The 15429-nt window shown below is 41.1% G+C and overlaps 1 protein-coding gene across 1 annotated transcript in view; it reads left to right on the plus strand.

Annotated features, from left to right (window-relative positions):
* Nucleotides 1–15429, plus strand: part of LOC102177239 (contactin-associated protein-like 3) — a 233095-nt gene that overhangs the window by 45571 nt on the left and 172095 nt on the right. The window contains exon 3 of the mRNA XM_013966094.2: nucleotides 15049–15242. Coding sequence (XP_013821548.2) covers nucleotides 15049–15242 — 194 coding nt within the window. The remainder of the gene's footprint in view (nucleotides 1–15048; nucleotides 15243–15429) is intronic.

Below are 15429 nucleotides of genomic sequence, written 5' to 3' on the forward strand. Positions count from 1 at the left end.
AATTGTCAAATTACCCATTTTTGGTCTGATGGTTACTCTAATATCAGCTTATCATATAAACTTTCCAGTGGTTACCTTAAAATTGTAAAACCTAAATAAGCCATATTTTATTAGTTTAAAGAAGCTCAAGGGGCTTGTGTGTTGTGTTTCAAATTCGCATATGTCAAATTGTTTTATGATTCAGGACTCTACTACTGTCAGTATGGTAGCACTGGAAAGTTTATAAACATTAGATGGGAAAATCCTGAAGTTTAAGATGAACTTATTTCTATTATATTTAATTAAAAAATTAATAACTCAGTATGATAAGCCATCATTATAAAATGCTAAGTACAAAGCTTACCTTCTATATTTAAACTACTCTCTTTGCAAATTTAAATTAAATTTAAATTAATTAAAGAGAGTGGCAATCAGCTAATGAGGTTTTTTTTAATGGTTGCTGCTATTCTGATTGCGTATATGTAGAGTTCGCTAAATATTTCTAGATGCGACCACCTGATTTCAGACCCATTTCTAAAGCATGCTTTAGATAGCACATTTATCAATATTCCTTCTAAAGGATTATTTACGTGTGTTTTCTGTTAAAAGTCAGCATCTTGGAGTCTTTTTTGGCATTTCCTTTGCCTTGGTGAATGCTGGAGAACATATTAGTTCACTCTAGATTACTGTGAGGTAAAATATGGATAGTATAAAATGTGGATGAGCAGAATGAGCATAATGATGGTGATGGTGCTTCATATATAGTAGTTTTAGCTTTAAAAAGATATTTTGTGTATCATATAGCAATGAAAATCATGTAGGACTCCCTGATATATGGTTAAAGTTCCCTTGGTTTATGTTATGATATTCGCAGGTTTTAAAGAAGGTGGCCTGTCTTACATTCCTAGTTTCTTATTTTGCCCAGAAGTCACTGAACTTCTAGAATGTTCACTGGAATATTACAGCTTCCACCAAGAGCTTTATACATAATAGCCTATCACTTCATCTACCTGATATATAAAGGTGATAAGAGAATAATCTATGTATAACATTTGATTGTGTGAGTGTGTATCTATCTATAAATTTGACCCCCTGTATAAACCAAAGTCAAAAAATTCAAAACTGAAGGTATCTGATGATTTTAAAGTACATCAGTGATTCAACACATAACAATACATATTTATTAGAATTTATTGCACATTTAATGTTTTTCATTTTATATATTTTTTGCTTTTACATTTTATTTATGTATTTATTTTGTTTTCTATTAATTTATGAAAAGGAGTAAACTATTTCTTAGAGAAGGCTTTACAATAAATAGAAAAAAGAGGTCTGTGAAGGATATTGAGAGGGATGAGCAGAGAAGTCAGGGTAGATCCACGTGTTTCCAGGGACAGGCAGAACCCAAGCAGAGAGTCTAATCATATTGGCTGCTTTTGTTTCCATTAATATTAAGTTGATATTTCCTAGAATTATGTTACCAAATATTTCTCATAAAAATAAGATTGCTGAAATCTGTATATTCTAAATAAGAATGTTGCAATATGACTTGGTTTTTTTTCATCTAAAAAATCTCCTAAGGAAACTTTATCCAGTTTATCCAAGTTTTTCCAGACGAAAGTTAAAAAAACAAAACCAAACCAAAGACTATCTTAGGGTAAACCATGCTGGACTTTCATTCTGTATCTTGCATATAAAAATAGCCTTTTGTTTTTACAATTATTGTTTCTCCTCAGACTGGCTCTGTAGCATTTCAGATTCCAACATCGCTGTGTTCTCTTTAATCATGTGATCTGTAAACACAGGTGTGATAGTGAAATGTGTGCTTCTGACCAGAAGCTAATTGAAGTTGATGAGAAGGAAGTATCAGAGAAGGCAATGGCAACCCACTCCAGTACTCTTGCCTGGAAAATCCCATGGACAGAGGAGCCTGGTGGGCTGCAGTCCATGGGGTCACTAGGAGTCGGACATGACTGAGTGACTTCACTTTCACTTTTCACTTTCATGCATTGGAGAAGGAAATGGCAACCCACTCCAGTGTTCTTGCCTGGAGAATCCCAGGGACGCGGGAGCCTGGTGGGCTGCTGCCTATGGGGTTACACAGAGTCCGACATGACTGAAGCAACTTAGTGGCAGCAGCAGCAGAAGAAAGTATACACACCTTTGGGCTTCCCTGGTGGCTCAGCTGATAAAGAATCCACCTACAATGCAGGAGATCCCAATTCAATTCCTGAATTGGAAAGATCCCTTGGAGAAGGGGATAGGCTACCCACTCGAGTATTCTTGGGCTTCCCTGATGGCTCAGATGGTAAAGAATCTGCCTGCAATGCAGGAGACCTGGGTTTGATCCCTGGGTTGGGAAGATTCCCCTAGAGGAGGGCATAGCAACCTACTCCAGCATTCTTGTTGCAGAAGGGGGACTCCTTCCAGAGCCCGAAAGTGGGCTCTTGTCTAACACTCAGAATTAAATTGTCCAAAGAGACACATGTGCTGATTGATAAAGCAAGGAGATTTTATCGGGAAGGGGTGCCCGGGTAGAGAGCAGTAGGTTAAGGGAACCCGGGAGAACTGCTGTCACATGGCTTGCAGCCTCCGGTTTTATGGTGATGGGATTAGTTTCCAGGTTGTCTTTGGCCAATCATTCTGACTCAGAGTCCTTCAGGGTGGCACACTCATTGCTCAGCCAAGATGGATGCCAGCAAGAAGGATTCTGGGAGGTGGTTGGACACATGGTGTCACCTTTTGACCTTTCCCAAACTCTTCCTGTTGGTGGTGGCTTATTAGTTCTGTGTTCCTTACCAGGACCTTCTGTTGTAAAATAACTTATGCAAATGTTTACTGTGGTGTCTGGCCAGGATGGGCAGTTTCAGTCAGTGTGCTTCCTGTATCATTCTTGGCTGGAGAATCCCCATGGACAGAAGACTGGCAGGCTGTAGTCCATGAAGTCCCAAAGAGTTGGACACAACTGAATGACTAAGCACAGCAGCATACACATATTTTGTTTGAGGCCAATAGCTCAGTTTCTCTGTATACTGGTCCTGAATTGAATCTAAGAGGTAGAGTGAAAGGCTGTTGTTGAATCACGCAAAGATACTGGGATTCTTGGCTTCCGGAGGAGAAGAATTCAATCCGGGGTCAGAGATGAGGCTTGATGGCTCAGAGCTTTTGTGTAATAAGGTTTTATTAAAGTATAAAGGAGTTAGAGAAATCTTCTGACATAGACATCAGAAGGGGGTAGAAAGAGTACCTGCTTGCTAGTGTTAGCAATGGAGGTATATACTCTCCAATGAATCCAGAGAATGTCTGGAGGCCGTAAAGACCTCACCACACCTACTCACATAATTTACATTTTAAGATAACAGGATTAGCCAGAAGGTTTAATCCAGAGACTGTCCTCAGGAAGGATACATTATTGTTATATAATCCTAAGGAATGTAGAGGGAAAAAAAGTTTGTCCTTTCTTCTTCCTTGAGAATTCCAGACCCCTCTCCCCTTGGGAACCCCTAGACTTCTTATCAACCTGCCTAGGAAATGACTCTCTCAAGAGTTTGGGGTGAAGTGGTAAAGGATATCTTTATTACCTTGCCAGGCAAAGAGGGCCGCAGTGGGATTAATGCTTTTAAAATCATGTGTCCACACTTTGGAAAGATAATGAAAGTTTTTATAGCAGTTGTTCAAAGAGGATGTGATCAGCTCATGGATGCTCTTCTGATGGTTTGGTGGTGAGGTAAATGGAGTCAACCTTCAGGTCCAATTGGCCTGAGGTCTCCAGACTTGTGGGCAGCATACTGTCATTAATCGTTAACTTCTCCCACCTTGAGGCAGCTTCAATATCTGCGAAATAGCTCAAAGATATTGTTGTGTATATCCATTGATGGGGGAACGTCTTTGTCCAAAGGCTGCTCTTGACTGTTTCTTCCTGGTCTCACATCCCTCCCTTCCCTAATGAACAACTGCATGAATCTGCCCATTGGAACTGAGGGGAGGTCATAGAGGCTGAATGAAGGCTGTTTCCAGTAATCAAAGAAATGAGGGACATAGAAAGTTGTGCCCAGGAGCCCCATAGGGCCCTGCATGGTATCATGTTCTTTTTTGTTTTTCCAAAATGCTTGCATAAACCATTATTCGCAGAAAGAGGAACCACTCTATTCATGGCCCAGATGCTGAAATTCATGCACTCTACTGCAGCAAGCCACTCGTCATGACAGTGCAAATGAGATTGCTTCAAATTTAACTCGATCAAAAATGACATTTCAGATTGCTGTATTGTGTATTGCCAACAGAAAGTAGATGGAAACAAGCTGAAATGACTGGATGTTTTCTTTTCTCTTTGTAATTCTTCACCTTTCTCATACTGAGACATTGATCCCATTTCCTCAAAATAGACATATATTTTGGTGGAGCCAAGAAAGATTTTTTCTAAAGTTCCAACACAGTGAATGACTAAGCATTTTAGAACTATTCTCAGTTTTAAGATACATGTTTTTCAAGTTAGGAAGTACATTTACTAGTACAAGTTAATGCAATAGGTTTTAGCAGAAAATAAAGATGTATGATTACATTAGGAGAAAATGCTTAGACCTGGGCATTAGACAGTGAACATTTTCTTATAACCTGCAATGTCTGATTATTTGGATTCTGCAGTATCCCAAATAAGATATGATATAAAACTCACTCTTTGTTATGACAAAGTTAAAAAAAATGGGAAGAGTGAATAATAATTTAAAATGTCTAAAAGTATGTCAATTCCTGGTATAAATCAGAATATTACATCAAAAATTTCTGATGCAAATCTTATAATAATTAACTTTCCCTGCATATTTTTTCATAGAATCATAGTTCTCAAATATTCCTATCTTTTATTCCCAAATACTAGTCTGAGCAATTCAAATTGCCATAAAAGAGCTTGTGAATCAAATTTTTATAGATATATGAATATACTGGGAAATTGTTGCCTCTGGATGTCAGAGTTTGCATTCTGTTTGTCAGTGCTTATAAAAGTTTTTAGACCAGTTAAGCCCAATACACATTTTTCTTGAAGCCACCATTTTTTGCTGTTGTTATTATAATTTTTTAAACAAGTGATTCTGCAGATGCACTGTGGTTGTTGAGTGCAATGAATAAGCCAGTGTAACAGCATCTGTAAAGTATACCCACATACTAAGGCCTGGGCAGCACTGTCCTGACAACCATGTAACTTCATTAAATCACAGCTCCTCTAAAGTGCATGACTGTAGGGACTTCCTTGGGATCCAGTTGTTGACTCACGCTTCCAATACAGGGGACTTAGGTTCAGTCCCTGGTCAGGGAACCAAGATCTCGCATGCCATGGAGCAAGGCCAAACAAATAAATAAAATAATAAAATGCATGTTAGCAGCATGTGGGAGGAGAAACCATCAAATCCCAGAGTTTGTGCAGACTGGGCCATAGAGTTGTCATATGGAATTGCACAGAACTCATCTTTTCTGATTTTTCCATGGTCCTTTTCAAGATCTAGAGTCTTCAGTGTACCCCCATAAAGCCTAAGGCACTAGATGACACAAACCAGAACAAACCAAGCATGTTTTCAGTGTCGTCAGCAACCTCCAGGGAGACAATGTTGTCATTTCTGTCTATCATGTAGCCCAAATTATAGAACTACCCCCAAAATAATAATAATCTTCAGTCTCTTTTGGATTCATAGCCTCTTTTGAACAGAAGAACATCTTCCAGGGATGCTCAGATTTCTTTGCTCCTACTTCTTTCTGAGACTGTGTTTGGGTCTGCAGATGGGCTTCTGTCCTCATGGAGCTGAACAGTGGGAGGGGTGCCCCATGTTGGGGTCTCAGCTCCTTGTTATCTGCTGAGGGACGTTTGTCTGCTCTTAACACTGGGGATTACTGGGCACCCATTCCTGAAACCTGTGGCAGATATACCTCTTGGTAAGATCATGTTCCCAGGGAATAAGTCACTGTCCCTTCAGGAATCTGTCTGGTGTCACTCCTTGCCTCCCTGAAGCCTGACCTTGAGTCTCATTTGGTTTCCAGCCTGAGTTACCTTGATTACAGATTTAATTTGTCTTTGTCAAGTTAACCTGTTCAGATTCAGTCAGACTCTCATTTAACTTCTATGCCCCATTTTGGTGGCCTGTGGGGAATTCTGGGTCACTATGTGGGGGATGGAGTGGGGCAGGGAATCCTTTGAATGGTTTTGTCCTATCCAGAAGTGACCTATTGCTTCCACTCAGCTTGTTGGCCAGAGGTGGTCACATAGCCCCTCTCAACCACCAGGGGGCATGGAAGTGCAATCCTCCTTGTGCCTGGAAGGGAGAAAACCAGAAATTGTTGGAAACTGTTAGTAATGACTGCAGAGCCCCTACAAGGTGATCGCCCCAAATTCCAAATGGGCCCCAAGAAAGCCTCTCTTCTGCTTGTTTATGCCTCTCACTTTCTTTATCCCCCTGGAACTTCATTCCTGAACAAGGTGTCTGAGTCACTTCTCCCACCACCTTTTAACCTTCCTCCATTTCCCCTCTTTCCCATAGTCCTCTGGGCTTCCATCTCTTCTTTCTGACAAAGAGGGAGACACCACATGTACTGCTGCCTATTTTCTGAGTTGGTTTTTGTCCTCCTTGGCTTCTCTAGGGCATAAGGGGATAGTGATCACTGGCTAACAGGATTTGCTGGAGAGAGGAGTGAAAAACACAATGGATTATCTTTGCAGAATTATGTCTGTGCTTATAATCTGCACAGTAAGTATCTCAAGGTGGCAACAGTTTTGCCATAGTATTTTTCCAAGAGTAAATACTATCTATGACGTACTTGGCAACTTCCCCCAAGGTATGTAGAAGCTGTTCTAAGCACTATCCAAATTATAAAATAGTTGTCTAGCAAATTCAGCTTCTTTTTTTCCCCCAAAGTAATTCACTTTTATGTTGTGTGTAATATACAGAAATTTTCATGAAAGTTATTTACTTAACAGTATGTATCCTTGAGATGAATGAGGGCTAGTGGCTTAGTCAGTAAAGAATCTGCTTGCAATGCAGGAGACCCAGGTTCAATTCCTGGATCAGGAAGATCCCCTGGAGGAGGCAATGGCCACCCACTCCAGTATTCTTGCCTGCGAAATCCCATGGACAGAGGAGCCTGGTGGGCTACAGTTCACGGAGTTGCAACAGTCAGACATGGCTTAGCGAGTAAATGATCACCATCCTGAATACACTACGATGTCACTGTTTACTCCACTTTTAATACTGGCATCCCTATGAAGATACGTTTTGTCCCATCACCTCATACTGCTTTACTTATGCAATGTAATTCCATTGCTTCTTGTGGGGATATTCCTTTTTTCTTTTTTGGAGTCATGAGGAAAGACATCCCAGTTGAGGTGGTCTTCAACCCTGCCAAAGGGGTGAGGTTCAATTAGCAACCGTTCATGAGGCATCTAGTATCGCTCAAGATACAAGAGTCCCACGTTAAAGCACAGAGCAACCCTGAATTGATAGTTTAACTGGTGACATAGAAACTGGTCCAGGAAGACCATAGCCAGTGATTAAGGCTGGTGGAATATCTTAGTGGAACCTTTTGTCAGATGCTCCTGCCTTTGCTCTGAACATAATGAGGAGCTTCTGGATCAGTTGCTGACTGGAAGATGTTATTTCAGGGGTTCCTTGTTCTCTCTACAGTGTGATTTTTGCAATGGATTCCTCCCTTGTTGTTGTGCTTTCTTCAAGGAAATCCAGTGGAGGGGCTTCGCCTTGACAGATTGGGGATGAATGCCAACTCCCCCTCCCCCAAATGCTCCTATATCAGTTGTGTTTGCATTTTGTGATGCTTAGGTCTCATCCTTTTTGCAGTCTCACTTTACTACTCTATTTTATATAACAAGTTGTGGGTACATACTCTTTTTATCCAAGGCTTTCACAGTGTGCTTACAAAGTGTAATGAATTCAGCTAAATAACATCACTAAAGAAAATATAACTTTTACCATCAATGGAACTTTTCCCAGAGGCTTCTGGCTGAGTGAGCAGTCAAGTATGGATGGATAATTTAGTTCTCATGGTTATTTCCCTGACATGATCCTATACTGTATTTAATTGAAAAAGGAGCCATTGACTTCAGGTAATGGTGAGTCCGTGGGAAGTGGTGGGGGCCTTGGAGTAGAGTGCCTGGCCTCCTGGCCTTCTGGACATCCTGGATTCCCTGCTGTTCTCTACACATCAGAGGGAAATGATGCCTATTCTGAATGACCCCACGAATGATCCATTACTCTGAGTAACTCAGGGGCCCTCTGAAAGATGCACAATGATGCTTTTATAGAATTAGATCAGATCTCAGAGCTGCACCTTTGGTAAATGTGAAGATTTCACAGGAGATGAACAAATAAGCTTGGTCATACATGTCATTCAGTCATAGTGAAGCACTACATGGTTGCATGGCTTAGAGGCTTGCTGGGAAATTCTCATTTTATTTCTAAGATGAGAAATTAGCAAAATCATCTTATAGTCTTGTCAGTACAGAAATTCAAACAAATAACTGAAGAGCTAAAAATCACCTCAACTCTGATTGTCTCTCTACTGTATGTTTTCTAACACTTGGTTAGGAGTGTCAGGTTGGTTTACAAAGATTTGGAAGGATGGACTAATTACAGCTCATGCAGGCAGGATGTCTCAGGCTCCTGTCTTGTTGTGGCAAGAATTTGAAACAACAGACTGGTTTACAGCTCAGTTACAGCTCAAGCAGACAGATCTTTTATTAGACAATGAATAGTACACTCCTGAGAGGAGGGAGTACCTGACCCTGAAGGAGTGGCCACGATCCCTCTCGACTTTCCCTTTTTAATACTTCCCATCTTCTCCTCTTGGTTCTGCCTTGTGCAAGGTAGGGCTTGTACCAGCCACCAATCAGGAAAAGGAATGCAAATAGATGTATGCTCAAGGCTGGCTGACAGTTGCAAGTTACATAACAGTAGGCTTTATTGCACATGACTTTCCCATAATTTAGTCTGTTATAATCAAATGGGTATATGTATAGAATATTTATGAACCACCACCCTTATGGCAGAAAGTGAAGAGGAACTAAAAAGCCTCTTGATGAAAGTGAAAGAAGAGAGTGAAAAAGTTGGCTTAAAGCTCAACATTCAGAAAACGAAGATCATGGCATCCGGTCCCATCACTTCATGGGAAATAGATGGGGAAACAGTTGAAACAGTGTCAGATTTTATTTTTTGGGGCCCCAAAATCACTGCAGATGGTGACTGCAGCCATGAAATTAAAAGACGCTTACTCCTTGGAAGAAAAGTTATGACCAACCTAGATAGCATATTCAAAAGCAGAGACATTACTTTGCCGACTAAGGTCCGTCTGGTCAAGGCTATGGTTTTTCCTGTGGTCGTGTATGGATGTGAGAGTTGGACTGTGAAGAAGGCTGAGTGCCAAAGAATTGATGCTTTTGCACTGTGGTGTTGGAGAAGACTCTTGAGAGTCCCTTGGACTGCAAGGAGATCCAACCAGTCCATTCTGAAGGAGATCAGCCCTGGGATTTCTTTGGAAGGAATGATGCTAAAGCTGAAACTCCAATACTCTGGCCACCTCATGTGAAGAGTTGACTCATTGGAAAAGACTCTGATGCTGGGATGGATTGGGGGCAGGAGGAGAAGGGGACGACAGAGGATGGCTGGATGGCATCACGGACTCGATGGACGCGAGTCTGAGTGAACTCTGGGATTTGATGATGGACAGGGAGGCCTGGAGTGCTGCGATTCACGGGGTCACAAAGAGTTGGACACGACTGAGCGACTGAACTGAACTGACCTGAACTGAATGGGCCCCTGGCTGCCTGAGGTCACTTATCTGTGCATCAAGGGCACTGTGTGCTGGAGCTGGAGAAGCCCCTGTGGTTAGTTTGTATCCATTATGTGCCTTGAGTGCTTGTGCAGCAGTTGGAAAAGTCTCTGTGGTTATTTTTGTAGCATATTTGTGAGCTTTCCTGGGCATGTCTGGGGTGAGATTTAGAGATCAGCTTGCATCCCTTTAGGCTAGGCCATCCCTTGTTGCTAATGCCTAACTCCCTACCTAACATTAGTGTATATGAGAAGCAAAACAAACACACAGTAGCAATGGCTATTTCTTTATTTTATGCAGAAAGAGCTGCAGCAGTGAATGTTAAATGCCACAGGCATTGAAAGTTGTCCCTTGGGATGTTTCAGACAGAACTTCAGGGAGTCACAGGTGAACAGTCACACTGTGTTTTTCCCCTCTTAATACTACTGGCGTTTAAATTAACCAGTATACACTTTTTAATTTTATTTTGAATTATCTTCTTACAAAGCCATTACAGAGTATGTTTGCATTTAGTACAGGAATGTGTTTTACTGGGCTGCTGTGTGAGTCCCCTCCGCCCCTCCCCCCTTTATGGATGCACTTTTTGGAAAACGGTCTGTTCGCTCCTGCTCAGGCTGCTAGCAGATTCCTGGGAGTACAGCAGAAAGGAGATCAGAGGTTACCTAGACAGGTCCCAGGGGCAAAGCTTCTGTGTTTTCTCTGCATCTTGATAGTCAGGAATGGTATATGTAGACAGTTGAAACTGCTTCTTAAGAAATCAGAGCTGGAGCATATGCTTAAATTTTCCTCAGCACTGTAGGTTGGGTTGTGACAAAAGCATCAGTGTTTAGAGCCCAGAGATCTCTGAGCAGGCAGGTCAGAGAGCATCCCCAGAGCCTGCCCACCCATCAGCCCCTCTTTCCTGGAACATCTGTCATTCCTGCTGCTCTCATCCTCTCCCTACTCACCCAGCCCCGCCTGGAATCAGTAATACGTCTCCTGTGAATTTGCTGCTGTTGTTCAGTTGTTAAATTGTGTCTGACTCTTTATGATCCCATGGACTGCAGTACGCCAGGCTTTCTTGCCTTCTCTATCACCCGGAGTTTGCTCAGATTCGTGTCCATTGAGTCAGTAATGCTATCCAACCATCTCATACTCTACTTTCACCTTATTCTTTTGCCTTCAGTCTTTCCCAGCATTAGGGCCTTCTCCAGTGAGTTGGCTTTTCACATCAGCTGTCCAAAGTATTGGAGCTTCAGCTTCAGCATCAGTCCTTCCAATGACTATTCAGGGTTGATTTCCTTTAGGATTGACTGGTTTGATCTCCTTGCAGGCCAAGGGACTCTCAAGGGTCTTCTCCAGCACCACAATTCAGAGGCATCAATTCTTCGGCACTCAGCCTTCCTTATGGTCCAGTTCTCACATCCATATGTGACTACTGGAAAAACCATAGCCCACCAGGCTCCTGTGTCCATGGAATTCTCCAGGCAAGAACACTGAAGTGGGTAGTCCTTCCCTTCTCCAGGGAATCTTCATGACCCAGAGATCAATCCCGGGTCCATCTGAGTCACCAGGGAAGCCTCTTCTGTGAATTACGATGCATTTAAATGAGGAAAAAAACACACAGAGCTTAATAAGATCCATTTGAGACAATGTAATGGAGATCTTAAAGGGAAACTTTCCTTGGTGACAGTTTCAATTTAGCCATTTACTTACTTGACATATAGATGCCCTGGAGATGGGTGGGTCTCTTCACTTCAAATTAACCCATTTGACATTGGTCCCTTGGGTATCTCTCTGCTCTGAATCTTGTTGAAAGTTGAGGAAGGCATGAAATTATTTTTTTTTTCAGCTCTGGGTAATTTCCCTCTCAGCACAAAGCTGACAATCTTTATGACAGTTCATGCCCCATGGTCACCAGGAGCAGGGGTCATTGTCTTTGTGGTCAGTGACCAGGATAATTAAGGCCCCAGCTGAGAGTTTCCTGTTCAACCTTTCCTCTCCTCCAAAGACACAAGTCACTGCCTGTGTCTGAGCCGACCAAAGGTGGGGGAAGAAGTCACACAGGAATAAGTGGAGACAAACCTTCCAAAATATCTGCCAATTGTTTGCTATTTTAGTCCCTGAATCTTGTTCAACTCTCTGGGACCCCATGGACTATAGCCTGCCAGGCTTCTCTGTCCATGGGATTTCCCAGGCAAGAATGCTGGAGTGGGTTGCCATTTCCTTCTCCAGAGGATCTTCCAGACCCAGGGATTGAACTCGAGCCTCCTGCATTGGCAGGTGGATTCTTCACCACCGAACCACCTGGGAAGTCCATGTCTGCCAGTATAGCAATATTAAATACAGTCTGGCTATCAATAAACAAACAGTGCTGAACAACTGACAAATCACAGAGATGTGTTCTTCGAAGGGGTAGAGAATGAAAAGGGAGCTAAGCTTTAATAAAACACCCTCATCAGAACCTAAAATGGTTGTTTCTTCTTTGCAAAGCAGAGACTGTATCACCTGTCTTACTAGCAGGGTGTGTGTCAAGTAACACTTGGAGCATCTGGGAGGGTTCTTAGCACATCCTATGCTTGTGAGAAGTTTTGGCTACTTCATTTTCTCTCGTTTATCTCGTTTATTGCAGAACAGTGGTTCAGCTCTACTGGTCAGTTAGATTGCTTGGTGCTCCCTAACAGTGTTCAGGTTATATTTGTGTATTTCTCACTTTTTTCAGTCATTAGAAAAAGAGGCAGTCACCTCTGTGGACTATGCGAGTGAGCAAAAGCACAGTAACTCACATCATCACCCAGCAGGTATCTGGGGATTACCCCGTGGCTGTGTTATCTAACTGAAATGAATTGCCCCACGGCATGGGGGATTCTGCAGTTTCATTACTTTAGCAGAGTTCCTACTTAATCAAATAGCTTAATTTGCATACCAGTAGCACCTCCTCACCACAGGTAAGGGATATGAAGTGTTCAAGGTCGATTACCTGCAGATGTTGAAAACCGGTTGACAGAGATATAGATGTATCTGTGAGAGAGGCTGGTCCCAAGGCAACATGCTGGAAACATGCTGATACTTTTTGGTCTGTTGTGCTTCTGTACATGTGGTACTCATAACATGTTAATGTTACTTCCTGACTTCAAAAGAGATTAAAGATGACACAGAAAGATTGTGAAGTTTTTTAAGAAGTGTATCATCAGTACATCCTCTGATACTAATATAAGTCAGAATACAGGACATTTAATAGTTTCTCAGAGATTCAAAAGGATTCATAAAAAAATTTGTAAATAGAACCTCTAAGTTAAAGTGACAGCTAAATGCCAACACCTAATATTTGACTTATTTTGGTTACAAAATTACAGGCAATTGCCAAGTAATGTTACTTGGGACTATTAGTTAGCCCTCAGCTAGAACTCAGAGGGACTTCTCATTCATCAGATACTAGTTGGGACCTTTGAACAAATGAATAGAAGTAGCAGGAAGGTGTTGGGTGACAATCAGTCCTGTAATTAAAGACAAAGAAAGATTGAGAAAGTTTCACAGGCTGTAGAACTCTAAGGAGACACCGTGACTAAATGCAACACAGGATCGGAACAGAAAAGTGAGTTAGTAGAAAAACTGGAGACATCAAAATAAAGTTGATCATTTCCTTAACCTTGTACCAGTGTTAAATAGCTTAGGTTTGAGTAAAGTGCTGTGATGATGTCAGAACTTAACATTAGGAGACAGAAATTCCCTACCCATCTTTGCAACTCTTTGGTAAATCTGAAATTATTTCAACATAGAAAGTTAAAAAATGTATTACAGAACAACCAAAAATGTGGCATATTTAAAATTCTGGATCAAAGGAAAAGATATTGTGCTTGGGACACAGTGAGAAGAAAATTTATAATATTGGAACAAAGATTTACTACAGGAAATGAGGAAGTCACAGAAAGAATCTGTAAGCTTCAGACTTAACTAAGGGTTATACATGCAGTGCAATTAACAGAGGACATAGTGAAGCAATAGATGTGCCCACTTGCTGGTGACTTGCTGGTGACGGCTCCACACACTGATGTAAGTACCCCACTTCCATTTCCCTTTGAGCTGTCCTGTAACCATGTCACACATCTCCTGATGTGCACTGAGTCATAACAGTTTTAGTAAACAGGGTGTGGATGTTAATAACTGCCCTTAATAAGAAGATAATAAATGTTGCCTACAGTATCAGGCTTTATTATGAGAGTCTCAAATTAGGTGTAAGAATAATGGGAAAAAACTTTTAAAGCTACTTTTTTCATGTTAGGGGTTGTTTACATGACATTGTTTCCTAGACATGGATAATTAGCAAAATATCAGTTCTAGATTTCATTTCAGATCTATTTCCCGATTTTATATTGCATAATAATTTAAATGAACAAAACATATTATAATATGATATCTAAACCCAAGTTCAAAACTCATCTTTCTAATAAATGGAAGAACAAAATAAACCAATAATACATTCTCAGAAATCTGTAATTCGTTGGTTTCTTACAGGCACTGGCAAAAACAAAGCCCAGTAATTTCTACTCTGCACCTATTTTTATCAATATGTGAGAAACTCCTTATCGTTAGCCTCCTCTGGATTCTCATTCATCCTACCTCCTGCCTGTTCAGAACCTTCACTCCCCTGCACAGAAATTAGTTTCATCTTCACCACTCCCATGTTGCCTTTCAAGTTATTCTTTGAATTGTTCTCAAGTTATTCTCTCTATTATGAGTCCGTGAGCACCTTGAGTGCAGGGCTATACCATAACCATCTTTGTTATCCCAGTACTCTACACTGTAGTTCCTCATGTTAAGAATCCAAAATTAAGATTTTCTAGTTCTGTCATGGTCTGGGTATTTTCCTTATGGCCAACAGAGGGCAAGTCATGCATTAAAGCCAATAAAGACACTAGTTCCAAGCACTGATGTGATGGCCTGTTGTCCACCTGTTATATTAAGCACTTTCACTTAGTGGGACCCCCAAACCACAAAGAGTCAGGGGTTACGGACAATCCAGTTAATATAAGCTTCATTCATTTACACTTAACTTGTGTTTTTATTTTTTGTTTGTATAAGTGTGTGTAATTATGAGGCATTACATTATCTTATAATTATATTATATTATAACATATATTATATAAGGAAGAATGTGAAACTATGATTTTTATAAATTTCATCTATGATACTATTCTTCCAGGTTAATAAAAATTTCAAAATTTCTCCATCTTTATCATTTTTCTTTTTTCTATTCCCCACATAAAGGAGCTGGTGGCTGGTCTCCTCTTGTGTCAAATAAATACCAGTGGCTGCAGATTGACCTTGGAGAGAGAATGGAGGTCACAGCTGTGGCCACCCAGGGAGGATACGGGAGCTCCGACTGGGTGACCAGTTACCTCCTGATGTTCAGTGATGGCGGGAGGAACTGGAAGCAGTATCGACGAGAGGAAAGCATCTGGGTATGTGCATCTATTGAAAAGCAGTCTGTCAGAGTATGAACTATGCCAGGTACAACATTTTGCTGCCCATCTATCAGGTCAACTACAGAAACAGAGCCTCCTAAATTACTCAAAAATATTCCCACTGAATGTAAGGCACAGGTGACATTTTCGAATATACTGTTGTGTATAATTTATGAAATAAGTA

This window comes from Capra hircus, chromosome 8 (assembly GCF_001704415.2).
Source record: "Capra hircus breed San Clemente chromosome 8, ASM170441v1, whole genome shotgun sequence".
Taxonomy (NCBI): domain Eukaryota; kingdom Metazoa; phylum Chordata; class Mammalia; order Artiodactyla; family Bovidae; genus Capra; species Capra hircus.